Raw genomic sequence first — 21,267 nt, forward strand, 5'->3', positions numbered from 1 at the left:
TTTAGAGTGTATTGTTTACACTGAATTTTTATCGCTGTCACTTTTTCGAAAATTGGAAAAATAGCATCACAGCGTTTTGTTCAGAGAACCAAGGACCGGCAGGGACTGCATACGTACAAAGCGCAGAAGGCTCCAAATCGTGACGAACGTTAAAATACGGTGGGAAAGTCATGGGCCCGAACACTGTACGCTCAGATGCTGACGAAGCCTCATTGTCTTATCATGGTTGATGAGACTTACGTCAAAACTGCCTTCCGGCAGCGTCCGGAGTTACTGTTCTTCAGCGCCTAGCACAAGTTTGATGTTCCGGAGAAAGTAAGGAAGCAGAAACTTACAACGTTTGCCAAGAAATACATGATTGGGCAAGCGATCTGCTTCTGTGGCAAACGGCCGCACGTGACTACCGGGACTGTAAACGGGCAGATCTACCTCAAGGAGTGTCTACAGAAGCGTCTGCTTCCTTTGTTGAAGCAACACGAGGGCCCTACGATCTTCTGGCCGGATCTATGGCCCCGATGTATCGGAACTAAGGTCCATCGAAAAATACTGGGCTATTATGCAGCAGGCACTACGAAAGGAGGTCAAATCTGAGGAAGACATGAAGAAAAGTGGGTTTCCATGCAGAAGAAGTTGAAGCCAGATGCTGTAAAGAACCTATATGAGTGGAGTTAAGCATAAGGTTCGAGCATACGGTTTTGGTATTGAAGTTAAATGAAATAAATATGCCAAAAGCTTGCTAATGAGTTATATTTTATTGTCTGAAAGTTTGAAAAGGATCGGTCAACTAGGTTATTTTATATAATGTTTTTTACGTGATGCAATTTGATGATTTGCATCATCAAGATGAAGAATTTGAGGATGAAGGTGCAGCAACAAGTATTGCATTGCACTAACATTCCTTTCCATCCCACCAGGATCAGCTCACAAGAACCTGAAAAGGTTGCACAACGAGTAATAGTGTGCTGTCCCAAGTGTGCTTTTTCCTGCCATCATTTTGCAATTTTCATCGGTCCTGGTCAATGACGGAATAGCAACCCGTGTGGTATCCTATGGTTATGCTTATGCTTAATAGTTAATAAAAAATAATTGTTTACAGTTGTAGTTTTACCATAACTGAAAACGAGGTTTACTGTCGAAAGTGGTGATATTATTCTCCCCCACAAAGGCCTAATGGTAAAGTTATACCCTTTTCCCTACTTTGAAAAGTCTTGAAAATATTTTTCGATTTAAAAAAGTTTCATCATAGAACAATTTTGGTCATTTATCATTAGTCGTTGCAAATGATCTATCATTAAATTATGTTACAGATCAAGATTATTAAGCAAATTATCAAAACGAATTAACCTTATATTTTTGATTACTGGTTGGTATGTTTCAATATACATGTCGAAATAATTAGCTCGATGTTACACCTGGTGCAGAGTTCCAGTCAGTCCCATTCCACTAGCGCAAGTTGTTAATCAATCAGCGAGGTGCCAAAGCGCATCCAGTGAAAGAAACTCGCGTCAAGCTTGGTCTGAGTGAAAGGAAACCCCGTTCGGTCATACTGTTCAATGACGTTGATGGCATTTAATTCGCAAAATAATGTATTTTTATGGTGCTCTATAAAAAAAACCTATTGCTCTAACAAATCACTGATGAAATCAATTCCACGCTGCTAGGGACCAGCCAGCATGGTCGTCGCATTCCGATTCAGAGTCGAAACCAACGGCGTGATTTATTCTCTGGACCTCGTCACATCTTGATTATTCGAATGAAGCTGAAGGTCGGTAATTTGAGCACTCTACGAGCACATACGATTCAATCGATGTGCAATGGTTACTGCCAAGTTGGCCGTCTGCTGCTGGGACAGGAAGAATATCAAGGTTTGCCACTACTTCGAATTACGTTCTAACCGCAAATTGCAGCGTAAAAGTTGATGATGACAAAGGTGTCGAGTAACTTGCGGCACTGGAATCGGTTCAGATCATTTGAATCTTCTCACCACTCACTGGAAATAGGTAGTGTCGTTAAAAACACCTTGCACCTGCGGTGCTTTATGACAATACTGAACAGGCTATTGCCAGGTACAAGTTCAATATCAGCTCCCACATAAATCTGTGGCGAACATTTGCTCATCGTTGGAATCGAACCAATGGTCCATATCAATCTGGTCATAAATCATGATGCGTCTTACATGGGGACCATTGATAGTAAAGCAGTATGAATTTTTCAAGAAGATTATTCGTTTTCCTCCTCAATAGCCTCGCCGCCGACGAGTTACCAGCCGAAAGCCATTCAAATTGTTTGGGCCTTACTGCGGAGACTGCGGCAACCGATAAGTGACCCATCAAGAGAACCTATTAGCATCGCTGTGAAGTGTTGTTGTTTTGCTTTTACCGAGCGCAACAACTACAAGTGCAATATTAGTTCCTGAATTGAGGGCACAAAGTTAAAGCGATAAAAAGTGTCCATTTGTTTCGATAATAATAATTAGCAGTCGTCAATAGCCAGTGCGAAGGGCGTCACACCGGACTGAATGACTCTAGTGGATCGTAAAAAATGAGTAATTAGGATTTTTGTTCAATATCAAGGTTCAGAAGAGTAATTATGGTTCGTTTCTCGTATCGATTTGATTGCGAAGTTGTATTGTCTTTGGTTTGTTTTTGCATTTTGAAAATGAGGCCGACATCGACATCGTAAAAATTTCGTCATCAATGTTCTTGTTGTTCTCGAACGTAATGATTATTTTGAATAGAAAATAAAACCGTAAATATTAATGTTCAAATTTGATAGCGAATGGCGATAGTGAACTTGTTCGGCAGTAAAAAAGACTCTAAAAGCAACGGATTATTCTTCCATTTTTTTCCTATTGCCCATCAATCACTCCCCGGGGCCCGGGCAGACGGTTTGCAATTGCATAAACCAATCTAATCTACATTCACCCGACCATGTTCACGCCTTCGTCTTTGTCTTCGTCTTCATTACCTACCTGTTGCTGCTGCTGGTGGCCGCGCGATGCAACGATTAGCGACTAACAAATGAGAATGTGCATGGAACATTATGAAATTTGTATTTTATTTATATCGTTCATTGGTATGTAAACGTACTTTGCCTTCGTAGTCTCCTGCCTGTATAACAGAGCAATACGAGAGACCCTACAGATGGTGCATCATGCTAGGCTGCACCATCGTTTGACCAGGATTTGCTCACTAGGGCACCATTCGAATGTCTGCCGTCGCGTCGATGTCGTCGTCGTCTTCGTCGGGGGATCGACGGAAAATTGCTTTCCAATAAAATTCATATTAATATCTGCACCTGATGGCTCCGATCGGACTTATTGCACCCGAGATGATTTCGATGGATAATTCGTGATAGCCCACAACGTCGTCGCAGGCTTACTATTAACCTTTCGGCGGCAGCTGGATGCTAGCTGAACAGAAGCAGAAGCTTGGCTCTGCGCAGCAGAGCAGGCAGTAGAGAAGAATGCTATTTTTTAAATGATCGTATCTTTGGGCGACTTTGGTGGGAGTGTTAAGTACATTACGGAGGTGTTTCCTACATCGAAGTTCATATTTTGTTACCGCAACCATTCGGATGGTTCCATTTTTCCACGCCAATCTGGTTATGATCTGTGCACAATGGCCCCTCGAGGCTGCCTAATGCGAACAATCAATCCTTGAATTATGCTTTTAAAATGTAGGCATGCTGAACAACCGCCTGCGTATGAAGCTCGAAGTTTGGACACACCTGATTTTTTTTTTGTCTCGCCGTGTGACATCGACGAAAATGCTGAAAATTGCTTTCCGACAAAGCACAGGGACGTAGCAATCTACCTGCGACCACTTACTGTTTACAGTGCCACATTAAATTCGTTTCGTGATGGCAAATCCCCTCCGGGGATGACGTTCCCGAGAACGGCAAGCAAACATGCAGAAATAATAACATTTTGTGTACTCTAGAATGTGTACCGCTTATTCGCAATTAAGTCATGGATCCGCAAGCAGCGGTGCAAATTGAACCATTCGCATGAAAACAGTTGTGCCATTCGCGCGGAGAAGCGTGTGAAAATTTCCGCCCTCCGCGCGACAACCAACACTGTGGCGGTACTGGCGTTGGAAGATCATTTTTTCTTTTGTGGCCCAAGGCGACAGAGCACTAAAAGTTAAAAAAAATCGTAGCGTAACTACGGTCGCAACCAGCTGAGATGTTTGTTTCTTAAGGTGATGTGAACTGGGAATGGTGGATAATATCGGGCAGACTTTCACTGCTCTATTTGTTTAATTTTGCACTAAATAATGGAGGATTTTTTATTCATCATGGAATAAGTTAGCTTCGCAATGTCTCTAAAACTTATTAATTTTTTTTTGCGAGTCATGTTTTCATACCTATCTATTACAAGAAATTAAATTTAACAGATACTTTTCGATTTCCTGCAACATGAACATATGACAATATCAATGAACTAAATGAATCGTTTGTTTGAGAAACCAAACAAACGCCATTTTTATGAAAATGGACTTTTTAACAGTTTTCGAATCCTTGAGGAGATCCACACCTTCCCTCAAAATTCCAGAAAAAGTTAGTTCTACGAACCCCTTTTAATTGGGGTTGCAAATATCCGTTTGTTTGAGAAACCCCAAATATCCATGTTTCCGATAATCACCTAGAGCGGCGCTGCGATAGGTACAAAATTATCATTCAATATTTACGTGCAATGTTGTATTCGCAACACAATTCAATAGTGTAAAAATGTCTTCGGAATCGAAAAATTACGAGTTGGACACAGTCAAAAAGAAGAAACATAGTGTTCGGCGGACTAAAGAATGCAAGGCGAAGGTTATTAAAAGTAAAAGAACGGCGTATAAAATCGAAAAGAAAAGGATGTTTTAGCTGAAAAAGTGCGAGCTGATTGCAAATGCAGATAAGCTTGGATTAGTTAGTCGACAAGATAAACGCAAATAAATCGTACTTGTAATCTAGATATAGTAAGAACTGTAGCAATCTCGTTCCAGAAATCGACAGACTAAACTATCCATGCGTTTCTCACAAAAGCAGTAACCCACCATTTACTATACACTGTTAATAATAGCACAATATATAAATAAAAGGCTTAATCTTCTATTTATCTTTTTTGTTAATTCGTTGCTTTTCCTAATGTAAATAATCCGTCGAGCACTCCCGAGTAACTGTAAAATCAATAATTTATCATTTCGAAGTATTTAAGATGCTGTTCACGTATCTTCATTTCCTTTTGGTATAACGTAATTTGAGAACAGGCCCTTATTCTCAGATTCTGTTCCATAATCATAGTACGATTGTTATTTAAGATTTAAAATGTTTATTTTCTGGTTATAATATCTTTAATTACTACTAGCAAAGTATCAAGGGATTCTATTCGATGTGAATTCGTGTTACTGTGGTCCATTTATGCAGTTCAAAAACCGCTGTTACTCAATTTACCTTTTATTTTTTAATAGGTAAATGCAAACGATGATAAAAATTTGGATTAAAAAAGAATAAACCTTTTTCTAAAACTTGTATTATTCTACTTCAAAATTTTTAATAAATAATATTTAGCGTCCCTCCCCTCTTTTTCTTCTTAGCGGTACGTAATTTTTTAACATCCTCAGTGATATATGGTAGCAAATTACATACTATGAGCATGGAAAGATCACAAGTTTGAATAAAAACGGCCTAAAACTACTTAAGTGCACTGTCAATTTCTCGTTTGTTTGAGAAACCCCAAATATCCATCAACTTTAAAGCCTTGTAATTTCAGCTAGAATCATTATTTTGATCAAAAGATAAGTCTACATAATTTATTTTAGATATTATCATAGAACCTCATACCAAAAAATTTAAGGATTGGTTCAAAATTTTGAGAAAATCAGTTTTTTGTTGTTTTCCAACAATAGTGTCGAGTGGACTTGTGGGGTTACTCAAACAAACGATTCAAATACCGTAGAATCGAAATTTTGAATTGGATAAAATTTTAAAACAATTTTCTTTGCAATAAGTTTTTTTATACAATTCGTAAAATAATCCCCATAGTGGTTCTTGGCCTCTTATTCAGCAACCTCTATCCCTACCTCTTCGTGATACCAGCCGCGATACGAGTGATGATCGGGTAATCAACCCCGGTGGAAACTAAGCTCGTATGCTGACAGGGAAGGGGGAATCGTCGACCTCGTATCAGTGTGTGACGCTCGACAGGGGCCCTATTCTCACAGTCACCACAGTTACCTCACTTTTGGTCCTTTACCGCACCTTGCAGGTCCCTTTTGATTTGTACAGTCACCCAGGTGAGCGGAGTCACCTAGGTGCCCAGCTAGTACCAACTCGTATATCAATGTAGGAAAATTATTGTAAATATCTCTTAACAAATTCGAAATCGTAACTAAAACTTGCTAAAGTGGGCTCAAGTTGATTTTCTTTCAGTATACATGATATAACTGACATACATACGATTTTTAGCACAAACTTGTACAGCAGTACGCAGCGAGTCGCATTTAATCGGATATTTTCGTGTATAAATACGAAATGGGAAGTACCCGCTGGAACGGGTCTACGGTACATTCGTATCCAACTTTTTACGAGCCATAATGGCGGCTTCGTGTTCATAACATTTGAATAGCATTTTTGACATCTCAGTAATACATCGCACGTTTTGTTTCCGCACGTTCACGGTAAAACCAAAGGAAAGTGCGGAAAGAAAATGGGTGATGTATTACTGAAATGACAAAAATGCTGTTCAAATATTACGAACACCGATTATGCCACCCGCCATTATGGCTCGTGAATTAATGGATACGCTACCCAGCTAGCATTTTTGTATGTATACTAGCTGACCCGACTACAGACGGTAGATAAAGTACAGACGCGCAAAGAGCGTGACATAAAACACCAATTGAACCGTCAAATCGAGGCTCCAAATGAGCAAAGTAAACAAACTTGTTTTGTTTTGTAATCTAGGTACCTGAAATGTTAAATCTTAAACTATTGATTTACTAACAACATATGGATTATAGTTACCCTCAATATATCATATAATGCTTTAAAAAATTCAATTGGCTTGTTCAATTTGCAAAATATGCGTCGTAATTCATGAAGTTCCATAGAACATACCTCGCGATTCACGCAACTTACTGTTGATTATAGGAAGATTGATCCAATTCTGTATGGTTACCAAAACTGTTTAAATAAAATAAACAAAAAAGAGTGTTGCCGAATTGGTCATTTTTATCTTTGCGCATCTGTAGATTATATATCGTCTGTAGACCCGATAAACTTCGTATTGCCACAAATTAAACTGTGTTGTACATAAATCATGAATCTCGGATGATCTTTGTAACAATTTCGAGTTTTGCAAGTTTCTGAGGGATTCAACCTTATATGATTCATTTTGGCTGTTAGGTAACTATGAAAGCATGGGTAGTTTAATATACAAATTTGCAATTTTTCTCACATTAAAGTAGAAAACAACTCCTCCCATTGCTTTGCCAGATAAAATAAAGTGGATAGCTTTTAAATATTCGCCGTGGTTATACACATTTCTCTGAATACCATTTCGCGAAAAACTTCAAGTAGAGTGTGCCATTTCACGGAAAACTTTTTCGCTGTCGCTCGTTCGGACCCAGCTGAAGGAAAGTAATAGAGGTCAGTAGACCTAGGAAAACAAATAAACCTAGGTAGAAGTGAACTCCGAGGGGGGGGGGGGGGGTTGCATTACAAAAGAAGAAACTTATTCCCGCCATGTGTTGTTATGGTATTAACTGAGCAAGAAAATATAATAAACTCTTCAATCGTTATGTGGCCCTGAAAAGGACCGATTGTTTGATTACCATAACTCCAGCTTGCAATACACTTACTCTAACGCACTCAGCATAATTTTCTTTCCGGTAAATTGGAGTATCGATAACCGCAAACTAGGCACGGCTTGTTGTGAATTAGTGTTTCATTTGGTGTTAACTTGGTATTAATCGCTATCACTTGTTCACGGCAGGCAATGCTTAAATGTGACGATTATTGAAATTAAAATATCTGCGGCACCGCTCGTGTTGCCGTTGGTGGCACAGTAGAATAAGTAAATATTAAAGCAATTAGCAATCATGAGAAAGGGTAGGATTCGATTTAGTCCTCTTGCAACTTTGTTAAAGTAGAATTTTCCGTCGACTTTCTCGTTGATTTCTGAATTGTACCAAGATTTGTTCGAAAATAATTTTCATTTTTTTTTCATTTTTATTTATTTATCCATCTGGCCAAGTAGGCCTCCCCAGATAACACAAAATTGTAATAGAAAGTTCACATTAAATCGTTTTCATGTCAATTTCACATTGGAATTGTATGATGATTAGAGTATGTCAAATCGAAGTAAACAATAAGTTGTTTTGCAGTCGTGCGTGTCTTCATATACAATTCATGACTGTGAATTATAAAGCAGGATAGACGATTGCAATATTTGATTATATCTATATCATATATTCAGGAGTATTTAGTTGCGTGTTATAAAAACTGCGCAAAATAGAATTACAAATAGTTGTCAAAATTTTCGCACGTATATCGCCTCCATTTTGGTACATATATGTTCTTATATGGCGTGAAATATAACTTTTTCGTTCAGATATAATTTTGTATATCTCAGTTGCAATCGAGATATACAAACCAAATGGTTTACTGGGTCCATGAATTTACTTGGACGGGGAAAAGCCTTTTTGAAAAAATCTAACATAGACTCTCAAAAAGGCATAAAAACCCCATCTTCTTTTGAACGTTTACAATAGGTGTTTATATATATCACAAGGTTCACAGACATTTCTAATATACAAATTCACAAAACTTATAAGCTAAATAATCTTCTTAATCTATTTTTAAAACTAACGCTGGTCATGGAAAAGTCAAAATATAAATAACATTTATTCAAAACTTCACACATCACCCTTACGGGTTCGTTCTGTCCATATTCAGTGCGCTGGTATTGTAGTCTTAAAAATTCCCATGATCTCAGGTTTCTGGGCGGAATGTTAATGCAAATTTGTGCAAGGATAAAAGAGGAGTCGATCTCGCCTATCAGTAATTTTCCCACAAACACTGCCCTACATATGTATCTTCGTTTAGCTAGGGTATCCATATCTAGCAAACGACAGCGTTCAACGTATGGCGGTAATTCTATTGGGTTTCGCCATGGTAAGCTTCTCAATGCATAACACAGAAATCTTGATTGAATTGCTTCAATCCTGTTTGACCAAACAGCTGTGTATGGACTCCAAACAGTGGCTGACGCTTCTAGTATGGAACGAACAAGGGCAAAATAGAGTGCTCGTAAACAATACGGGTCAGTAAATCCTTTGCCAACTCTAATAATAAAACCCAAGTTTCTATTCGCCTGTCCAATTATATGAGAATAATGGTCTCTAAAGGTCATTTGAGTGTCTAAGAGTACGCCTAAGTCTCTAACTACTGTTACTTTGTTAACTGTCTCTTCAGAAATAGTGTAATTCCATTGGATTGGATTTTATCTACGTGAAAATGAGATCACTGCGCACTTAGCCACGCTCAGGATCAGCAAATTTTGAGCACACCAATCGTAGAAATCGTTGAGATGTTGCTGTAGTTCGATACAATCAGCCGTCGAGCGTACACCACAGTAAAGTTTAAGATCATCAGCATAAATAAGAAACCGACCTGATGGTATTACATAGCAGACGTCGTTAAAAAATAATGAAAATAGTAATGGCCCCAGATTACTCCCTTGTGGTACACCCGAGCGGTTGGTGAAACTTTGTGATTCATGGCTTCCAATTTTTACAGATAGGGTTCGACCAATAAGGTACGATATTTGGATAATTGGAAATTATTTCAACCAGTCACGAAGTGACAATTTCTAGTTCGACCGAGTCAGAATTATTTTTAATTTTTCAATGGCGCGCATTGAAAATCAATCTATATTTTCAAATTCGATTTTTCTATCGAATGGTGTAAATATTTTGGACATTTATTGAAAATTGACTGAATTATAAGCCGAAGCGTGAAAACGCGTTGCCACTTTGATGACGTCATTGCCAACAACCAATCAAGTAGCGACAATGCTTCATTATATCCAATTTTTCAATAGTGCGCACTTAACCATCAATAGTTTTCTTTATTGGTGTGGATGCGTAGCAGATTTTCCGATCGATTGGTGCAAAAATATTGAAAATCGATCCGAAAACCGCTGAGCTATTAGTGCTCAAAACCATCATTTTTCGTGACGCTCGCATTTTCCGATTATACCAGCTACCTTCCTGAAAGACGTAGTCTTACGTCAAAATAATTTGTGGGATGCAAGTCGATTTTTTTTTAATAAAATCAATTGTCTGTGGGCTCTACAGCCTAAAGAACTCGAAAATTGAGTGTACGGAAGTGTTAACGCGTCCAACACCAAACAGAATGGAAGTTCAAATAATAGAATTTTCAGAAACACCATTTTTTCTTTCTTTTCGTAGGTTTTTACATGAAAAACAACAACATATATATAAAAAGCAAGAATAGATTTGATTTCCACGTTTAAATTTTAGGTAAAAATGCATTATTTTTGCTCGATTAAAAAATTCTCTTTCCCTTCAGTTGCCCAACACTGGGAGGACAAAAACTTTATAAAATATTTGTAATAGCCTTATTGACTAATGTTTTCAGGAAGAGACTAAAATTTCTCGAGTTCGATTAGTGTTTGTGTTACGCAAAAGTTACTTTTTTATTTGTATGAGAGTCCTTATCTCACTACCACAGGAGAGACGGGTTTCCAACCATCATAAAATAAATTCATGCACCCAAAACCCCCACATGCCAAATTTGGTTCCATTTGGTTGATTAGTTCTCTAGTTAGGTATGAGGAAATTTGTACATATTTCATTTGTATGGGAGCGTCCCCTCTTAAAGGGGGGAGGAATCATAATTCCCCTCCTAAAGTGGGAAGGGATCTCATGGCACCATAGAAAAAAAATTTGCCTCCCAAAACACTCACATGCCGAATTTGGTTCCATTTGCTTGATTAGTTCTCGAGTTTTGAGCAAATTTGTATTTCATTTGTATGGGAGCCCCCCCTCCTAAAGGGGGGAGGGGTCATAATTCCCATCCTAACGAGGGGAGGGGTCTCAATGCACCATAAAAAAAAATCTTGTCTCCCAAATACCCACATGCCAAATTTTGTTCCGTTTCCTTGATTAGTTCTCGAGTTACGCAGAAATTTGTATTTCATTTGCATGGGAGCCCCCCCCCCTCTTAGTGACGAGAGAGGTCTCTAACCATCATAAGAACCCAAAAATCCGTACATGCCAATTTTCACGCCGATCGGTTCAGTAGTTTTCGATTCTATAAGGAACATACGGACAGACAGACAGAAATTTGTGTTATATTTGTATAGGAGCAGCAGGGCCCCCTCTTAGTGGGGGGAGCAGTCTCTAACCATCATAAGAACCTTCTTCGGCCCCAAGGCCCCCTACATGCAAATTTTCACGCTGATCAGTTCTGTACTTTTCGATTCTATAAGGAACATACGGGCATACAGAAAGAAATTCATTTTTATAGATATAGATTTGTATGGAAGCCCCCTCTTAGTGGGGGGAGGGGTCGCTAACCATCTTAAGAACCTTCCCCGGCCTCAAAAACCCCTTTATGCAAATTTTCACGCCGATCGGTTCAGTAGTTTTCGGACATACGGACATACACAGATACATACATATCATACACACATACAGACAGACATACAGACAGAAATCCATTTTTATAGGTATAGATTATATACGATAATATCCGATTAAGCCCGACCCGCTCCGTACTGCTATACGATTGTATGCTGACTATCGTAAGTATGTCAGATTTTATCATTATATACGACTGAAAATCAACTTGGGCGCACTTCATTAAGCTTTAGTTACGATTCTGAATTTGTTAATAGTTATTTTACGATAATTTTTGGTTATTGATGTACGATTTGGTGTTAGCTGGGTATTTACCAGAGCTGCGGCAATACACACCAGCTGGGTACAGCTTTAATCGTAACAGGCTACATGCAAAAGTGCGTGGTGCAGTGGAGCGGAGTCATTCCTGTTAGTGTTAAATGTGGGACTTTCGACAAATTGGAAACGGCCAACCATGGACCGAGTTTGTTGGCGGAACATTGTTAGGCAGGTAAAAATAAGTATGTATAAGTAATCACCGTGCTTGCAATGGAAAATGTCCCAAACTACCCAAATTGAGCTCTGAATTGTCGACAAACGGTTTATAAGGCTTGAATTTATTGAATTGAATTTATAGTCGCCATCAAACGTTGTCCCAAAATACTCAAATTGAGCTCTGAATTGTCGAAAAACGCTGTTAAAGGTTAGAAAAGTACTAATAAATCTTAAATTGTGCTCGATCGTTGATAAATGATTTTGAAGACCCGAAAATCCCAGAATAATCCGAATTCAGGAGGGAATCGTCCAAAAGCGCAATTTCGAAGCGTTTATCGACCCATAGAATCAGAAAATGCCCCAAAATACCCATTCTGAGCTTTGAATTGCTGAAAAACGCTTGCTAAGGTCAGAAAAAGTACTAAGAAGATGTCAAAATAATCTCAGCATCGTTGAAAAATGACTCTGAAGGCCAGAATATAATCCCGCATTGAGGCCAGAGCCGTCAATAAACGCTTTTAAAGGTCAATAAATATCCCAAAACACCAAATCTTACCTCTAAATCACTGTCAGGTTCCAAATCGTCGAAAAATTGCTATGAACAGGAAAGCCCAAAAAACAATTCTGAATTGAGTTTAAAATCGTCGAAAAACGCTTCTAAAGGCCAGAAAAGTCAAAACTGAAAATCATACCAAATGAGGCACAGAATCACCACCGAACGAGGTCCTAAAATATCTGAATCGAGCGCCAAATCGCCGGAAAACGCATTTTAAATAAGCTCAGAAAAGGTGCGAACAAAGCTCCTAAACAGTCTAAATTATTGCAGATCCCAAACTAAACCCAGAGTCGCCGTCAAACGCTGGCCCAAATTGAGCTCTGGATTGAGTGTAAATGAGTTTTTGAGTGTAAGTGAAAAGTCAGATGTTGTAAGTTGCCTGGGTTCCAATCCCACTTGTCAAGTTGAAATTCCGATACATCAAAAATATTTTACTGTCATGGTTCCTTGTTGTACTACCCAGCAATCGGTACTGAAGTGTGTTGAATAACGAAATCAAAAATTTCTCTGTAGAGCGATATTTTATAAGATGTGCGATGTACGTTAATTCAAACTGAATCAGCACGAGAACATTTATTTAAGGAACTTGACATTATTATTTGGGCACGTCGGTGAGCAGAAGTGACAACAATAGTGAGCTTAGTGGCTTTATCTCTTCTAATCGTTATGCTTAACTGCGTCATTACTAACATGAAAAGACTAATCCACGTCAAAACAAAATTTAAATAGTCATTTAATAAGAGTACGACTGAAGGTTGGGAAAATGACAGTTCCCAAACCATTCACATTTTACCAGTAGCTTCAGCAAGTAACACAATACTGTCGCAGCCACTTAGCTGGCGATAATTGAGCTGGGAAATTACCGGGTGACAACCCATGAAGCATAATGACTATCATCTGGTTGCAATAAGTGCTCTACTTGACAGTAGATTTAATAATGATTAAAAAACAAGATGCAAGTTTAGATGATACCGAGCACAGCCGGAAGGTCGTGTCTAGCTAGATGCTATTTGCAACCAAATGCATGCATTGCAAATTGTTCATCTAATAATGCAAATGTAAACAATAAATCCGATTAGGTTAAGGATTTAGCGCAAATGTGTACTCAACCAATCATTTCAATCAACGTCGAACAATCAAAACCATTACTCAGAGCCATCAATCGCTGAGTTTTTTATGAAGCAATCATGTCACCACAGTAATTTCTCGTCACATTTGCACCATAAATCTTTGGAGCCATAACGCGTGTCATTATTCCTGTTAGTCAAGGCCAGTGCTATAGTAATACAGAATACGGATGCAGCTGAGTTCACCGTAACGATTCGATTAGAGTGACCGAGATTCCTGCAAAGATTTAACAACATTACTAGCTAATGTCATTGGAGACCGTAGGCAAAAAGTGACTCAACCTGCAAAATGGATCAGTTCAAAGGAAATCCCATTTGCAAATTACCTGAGAATCTGCTTCAATTCTCGAATCGAGGGACACTCTAGCTGTAGCTACCTTATATCGTACAGTTCATCTCCCAGAGTCAAGGAGACTCTCAGTGATCTTTTATTGAGCGGTAGTGGTACACTTGGGGTCTCTTGTTCGGCACTCGGTGAAGAACTTTGCTTGCACCGCACACAGCCAGCCGCAGTGTGAGCCCTAATGTGCCGCACGAAACTTCACATACAGTAATGCGGCCACTTCGGAATCTAAAAGCTATTATTTTCAGAAGAGTTAGCTCATGTTCAGCAAAATAAGCACCTTGGGGGCGCTCACTCGAGCGGCGGCAACAATCATCATTAATTCCAATAAATGGTGCCGTTTTGGGAAGACCGCGTTTCTACCGCCACCCACAGCTGCCTGAGGTAACCGGAGCATGTGTGTGACGTGACGGCATGATGACTCTTGGGACCAGATCCCAGACTGATGGTACCTGTCTGACGCTGACGGAAAGAGAATTGTTTTACACATACCCTAGTTTAGGTCTGTTTCATTAGGTTACTTCGTTCGATAGCAGGCCCGTTCGTTGGGTCGGTGGAGGGTGAAATTGAAAAATTGATTGCATTTGAGGAGCGGTCCAACAGATCCAAATATTTTCCACAAAGAAGGTGCCGTACATAAGTATATCGTAAGTGTTGTGAACTCAAACGGATGGGACTGGAAAAGCAGTGCAGAGGAACGATCACTGATCGATCGGCAGAACGGGACAAACACTCGTGCGAAGGTTCATATTTGTTCAAACATAAATATCAAGGTAAGAATGTACTTTGGTTTATAGAAATTGAGGAATGATTGGCGAGAGCCTTCGCGGTCGGTGGCAAGCAAGTAGGCAGGCAGGCGGACACAGCCATTGTATGTTTAGAGGGCACAACGTGCGGCGAATCCCGCGGCGAAATAGGGGCTATTGCCAAGCGCGCTCGCTGTGGTGCAGAGCATCGTGATCGTGATTTCGTTCGGTTCTGTTTGGAATAGGAAAGACCTTACTCGGATCGGAGTAAAGACTGCCAATAGGTGGCATGGATGCCAACCGTTGTTGTGCGGGGGAAGATGTTATAGATCCGCTTGTGCGCTTCACTGGATGTGTTCGCTCGGTTCATGTTGTTTGGCTCTGCTTGGACAGCTTCGTGCAATTTGGCTGAAATGAGCCGTTTAAATGGGCATCAATTTTCGCAGGTATATTGAAACTTTTAATTCACTGGCTGTGTTGGAGGGTTGTGTTGGAAAATTGTGCAACCAGGAGCTGCATATTTGTAGACCTCCTCGGGCATGGTATCGGTGGATGAAATTGCAATTTAAGTATGTTTGGAATAAGTTTAAAAACCCATTTAGGAGAGGAATATTAGTTGCTGGTTATGGGTGTTGTTTGCTTGCTTGCCGTCAAATGGGACCAATATACATAACTTGGATGGACATTTATTAAAATGTCGTATACTAAAGGATTGCAAACAGCTACTGAATAACGATAATTTCGGATTGTCGAATCTTTCAAACCTTTACTATCAACATATCCGTTCAAAACATTTACTCGCCTGGAAAATCTGTACAAAGTGAAAAATCAAACGATCTTGGCAAACAAAGTATTCGTTTTTGCAAATAAAAAATAAGTCAATTGCACTACACGCCTCAAACCTCAATCATTTTTGGCGCATATATATATGACAAACAGAAGCTTAAGTATCAAAATATCTACTACTGTCTACTGTCTCCAGCTGCTTCTCCTATCATTTTGGGGTCCTGTGAGGCAAAAACCTAGGCCCGCTGCTCTTTTCGATGCATGTAATATATTGGGTCGTTCAATGACAGCTTGCTTCGATGGTCGGCATCCTCCTCGACTGTTCTCTTACTCCTACCATTCTGCAGTTGATAACCGTCTATCTTCTCCGTGGTAGAAGCAAAGGGCAATCATATAAAAATAATTACCGTCGGCGGGAGAGTATATGTGTGCGTGTATGGATTGGTTAGAATGGAGGAACAAAATTAGATATGAGACTATCTAATAAAAGCTACTCTGGAAGGAGTGATGTGCTACGAGCGCGTTTCGGGGACACTTTCAAGTCCTTTCGAATCGCGCAGAGGGTTACGGCAAGAGGATGGATTGTCATGTATGTTATTCAATATCGCTATTGAAGGTGTGATCCGGCGAGCGGGCATCGAAACGAGAGGAACGATCTTCAGCAAGAGTAGCTGACTCCTAGCCTTTGCAGACGACCTCGACATCATTACTAGAAACCATGGGACGGCGGAGGTAATCTACGCCAGACTAAAAACGGAGGATGGGAAGATAGGGTTACAAATTAATGCTATGAAAACCAAATATATGGTAGGAAGAGGCTCCCGAGAAAGTAACGTTTGCCTCCCACAGACAGTGACTATTGACGGCGATGAACTGGAAGTGGTTGATGAGTTCGTATATCTGGGATCTCTGGTCACCACCGACAATAATACGAGTAAGGAGATCCAACGACGCATTCAAGCTGGAAATCGAGCCTATTTTTCCTTAGCAAGACGTTTCGATCAAGAAGCATGCGCCGCCGCACAAAACTGACGATGTACAAAACGCTAATCAGACCGGTAGTCCTCTACGGACTTGAGACAGTAACTTTACTTACGGAAGACATACGTGCACTTGCCGTTTTTGAACGAAAGGTGTTGCGGACCATTTTTGGCGGAGTACAAACGGAAAGCGGAGAGTGGCGGAGACGTATGAATCACGAGCTACAGGCACTGCTTGGAGAGATTCCCATCGTACCCCTGGCGAAAGTAGGGAGACTACGGTGGGCTGGCCACGTCGCAACCGGACGATTGTGTAGTGAAATCCGTTCGCTTCAAGAACCCCGCCGGCACCAGGAATAGAGGGGCGCAACGCGTTAGATGGCTCGACCAGGTTGAACCCGTTTCCGTGTGTTGAGACGCGCAACGAATTGGCGACGAGTAGCCCAGAACCGAGTACAATGGAGAGGAATTCTTGATACGGCAAGAGCCACCCCGGCTCTCGGCTGAATAAGCAAGTAATGTTTTGAAGAACTATTTGCTTCCCATCGTAAAAAAATACTTTAAGAGAATGCACCATACTGTTTCCAACAAGATTCTGCACCATCCCCCCAGGTGCCAGCTACACATGCTTTATGCACATTTATTGCTTCGAAGGAGTGGCCCGCCTCTGGACCTGACAAACTAGAGAGCACTAAAGGATTGACTGTGGATACTTTCAAGCAACGTTTGGAAAAGAAAATTTAAGACGAATGTTCGGGATATAACGGGTGACAACTAAAATTTTGAAGTTTTTTTTTCAAGCTGTCAAAAAAAGACAAAGATACATGAAGAAGATCTGATTTACCATTATTAAAGATACATAGTCCATTGTTGAAAAAAAAATTAGTGTACATTTGAAAACGGTCCGTAATCGGCTGTTCGGCGTTGCTTCCGTTTGCTGTCGGCAAAGGAGCGTTGTACGGCCGTCATGTCAGCTTAGCGAATGCATCTCTTGATTCTACCGATCAACGCACAATGGGCAAAAACGAACTCGTAATCCCAAGAATTGGAAGCCGCTGGTTTGGATGCTTACAAGATACCTATTCATATGTTAAAAAAATTTTTATTTTTATTTATTTATTATCATTATGCTAGTAACATAAGACATTGTCTTTTAAACCGTTACTCCGAATTGAATGAGCAAAATGGTGGTAGTAGTAACATAACAATATAAACGTTACTTAAATTATTTTCATTTAAATTTTAATTAAGTTAAACTAAATTGAATTAAAGTGCTCAATACTTTTCCTTTTAAATACCGATGATGATTGAATGAGAGTTAGATTATTTGGCAGCGAATTCCAGGAAGCTGTACCCCTAACGAAAAAGGAATTGCTATATTTTGCAGTAAAGTGTCGTGGCAATAAAAATTTATAATATCGGTTACTTTGAGATGAGATTAATTTTTCGTATAAATAACCAGGCTGTTTAGTCTTCGCAAGTTTGAATAAAAATAAACAACATCTCGATTTGGCAAAATTATTAAAAGGACAACCGATCAGTTGATATTGCAAATGCGAAACTGGTGAAAAACGGTTTAAATTAAAAACGTACCGTACACATGAGTTTAGGGCAACTCTAAGCTTGGAGTTGGCAAAGAAAGAAACATCGAACAGGAGAAAGTCACATGCTATGAAATGAGGAAGTATCAGGCTTTTAAACAATTTTAGTTTGGTATTAACGGATAGAAATGCCGCAGCTGTGTAAAGCGTTCTTAAGGAAGAATATATTTTACCGCATTGTAATAAAATATATTTATCAAAATTGAAATTTGATTGTATTGTTATTCCAAGACTTTGAGCGCTCTCTACAAAATTAATAATATTATCATTTAAAACCAAGATGGGTTTCTTGGAAACGTTTCTACTATTATTGTTAATGAAGAGGGCGTGCGTTTTGTTTACGTTTAAAGATAGTTTGTTTCTAACGGACCATTGAGATATACTTTTTATATCTAAATTAATTTTATTTGAAATACTCTCAGCCGAGTCATCTACACAATCGTAATAAACTTGGACGTCATCAGCAAAAATATGGATTCTGCAATACTTGAGGATGCTGGGCAGGTCATTTATGTACATCGAGAATAAAATTGGACCAAGTATAGAACCCTGAGGCACTCCGGATGTGATAGGGAGGAAAGAGGAAAGAATGTCATTGCTAAAAACTGCCTGCGAACGTCCAGTTAGGTACGACTCTATGAAACTAGTGGCATGTATGGAAAATCTGAAGTTTGTTATTAATTTCTTGCACAAAATTTTATGAGAAATGGTATCAAAGGCTTTTGAGCAGTCCAGGAGTATAAGAACAACGGGTCGTCCTTGATCTAAAACAATTCCGATGTCGTCAAATACCTTCAGCATTGCCGTCTTAGTGCTGTGTTTAGCTCTATAACCTGACTGAAACTTGCTAAAAAGGTTGTTTCTTTCTATAAAATATTCCATCTGTTTTTTTACTATTCGCTCAAATACTTTTGAGAGTGCACTGAGAATACTGATCGGACGCATGTTTTGTAGAGAGTTACCAGGCTTTTTCTTAATTGGAATAATTTTGGATCTTTTCCATAGACCAGGGAAGCTCGCACTACTAATTATTGCATTAAAAATATGTGTTATTGGTTTAATAATTAGTGGATTAATTAGCTTTAAAAATTTAATCGGGAGATAATCCAAGCCATCTGCATTTGATTTCATGTGGTAGATTACTGGAAATCGATTGGTGATGGTTTCATCCTGCGCAGACTTCGGGAAGCGGTCCATTTTGCCTTATTTTCCCCAAAAATCATGATAAAAGCTAATTAAACAGTATAAAACCTTATTTGCCGCCCGTGAAACGAACTCAAATAGCTTCCAAATTTTGTCAAAACATCAGAAGAATCAAATCCCATCCATTCCATACTGTGCGAAGAAGTCGAGGAATGGAGTCTGCGCAGGATGAAAATATTACCAATCGATTTCCTCCACTTTTTTACATCGAAATAGGTATCTTGTAGGAAAGAAACCAGCGGTTTCTAATTCTTGGGGTAACGAGCTCGTTTTTGCCCATTGTGCAACAGTTAGCAATTCGTGGCTCTCCAGTTATTTTTGTACACTAAGGAACTCAAAATCCTGTAGAAATCTTCGATTGAGCGCAACTGAGACAGATTTGTCGGGTTGTGGTTTTTGGGTACAAAGAGGATCGAATTCAGGATTATTCATAATAGAGTAATCAGGAACGATTGTGTTTTTTTTGGCGTAAAGCGATGATGGTTTATCCAGCCAAAACAAGTGTTGTCCATCTGCATGACGTTTTTGTAGAAACACGATAAATTTTTTCTTCAAACATTCGTCTGGTGCACATCTTAATTGATAGCCAAACCAGAGGGCTCGTTGTTGAAGGCACGAGAATGGGAGCGATGTCCTTCTGCGTCCATAATTTTGGCTAGTTTTCCACTACCTTGCTTGCGAATAGTTGTTGGACATCTTAGGATATTGTTAACGGTCGAAGCCGCAACCATATACTTTTTGTTCGTAGAAGTGCTCCCGAAATGCTTCTTGTTTCGACGCCATTTTAAGCAAAACTGGGCAAGCATAAACAAAACAAAAAATATTGACAAAAAAAAAAGGAGAGAGAAAATGAGTTAACAAATACATACTCTTATTTCTCTCTGAACTCGTATGTTGCTGAGTATAGGGGTCTCGAAAAAAATTTTAGTTGTCACCCAGTCACGCTGTTCAAAATACCATTTATTAAAAAATAAAACAGGCCATTTAAACGGAAAACGCCAGTTGGTTTGTACTGCCATCCTACACCTCTGAGCCAATTTAAAAAAAAATCGATCGACGAATTTTTGAGTTACGCCCTTTTGATAATTTAAAGTTCTTGGATCTTCCAGGAACACCCAGACCAGTGGCCAGTTTTGTCCATAAACAAATATTTATCGTGCGGCACCTTAAATCACACTAGAATTCAATAACTAGATCAATGGAAGCCAAATCTGCTATCTAGGGTTAGATTTGGTCATATCTGGACATATTTGTGGGACCCCGGGATACCCTGGGAAGTCAATAACACAATCTGGTACATTTTTGATAATAAATACATGTTCGGAATTGGCCATTGTGGTTCTTGGTACTCAATTTGGCTTACTTGGATGTATTTTAAAAATTTTATTCTGATTTAAGGTGCCTTCTGATGAGTTCATGCTCGAAATTGGGGTTTTTAGGAGTCCCCCAAACATGTCCAGATATGACCAAACCTGAGCCAAACCAGCAAATTTGGCTCTCATTGAGCCAAATCATTCATGTTCGATACTGGTTATTTCCCACAGCGATAACTTAATCCGGAACATTTCCGGTTAGTCCCAATACAGCGTAAAACTCCTAAACTGGTCGGCAATGGGCATATGTTGCATACAAAATTTGAACGCAATTTTAGTGGATCGTTTAAACATACACCCTGGCTGAATCGGCACACTGCCTGGCTATGGCTACTGTGAAGTGTGCCGATTCAGCCAGGGTATATGTTTAAACGATCCGCCAAAATTTCGTTCAGATACAGTGAGTTTTACAGTTGTACGG

The 21,267-nt window shown here is 39.4% G+C and overlaps 1 protein-coding gene across 1 annotated transcript in view; it reads right to left on the minus strand.

Moving 5' to 3' along the window:
- Window positions 1–2,920: 2,920 nt before the first annotated feature.
- The window catches only part of LOC128735173 (uncharacterized), a 59,727-nt gene continuing 41,380 nt past the window's right edge, over window positions 2,921–21,267 (minus strand). The window contains exon 6 of the mRNA XM_053829667.1: window positions 2,921–3,013. Within this exon, the coding sequence (XP_053685642.1) occupies window positions 2,921–3,013 (93 nt within the window). The remainder of the gene's footprint in view (window positions 3,014–21,267) is intronic.

This window comes from Sabethes cyaneus, chromosome 2 (assembly GCF_943734655.1).
Source record: "Sabethes cyaneus chromosome 2, idSabCyanKW18_F2, whole genome shotgun sequence".
NCBI lineage: Eukaryota > Metazoa > Arthropoda > Insecta > Diptera > Culicidae > Sabethes > Sabethes cyaneus.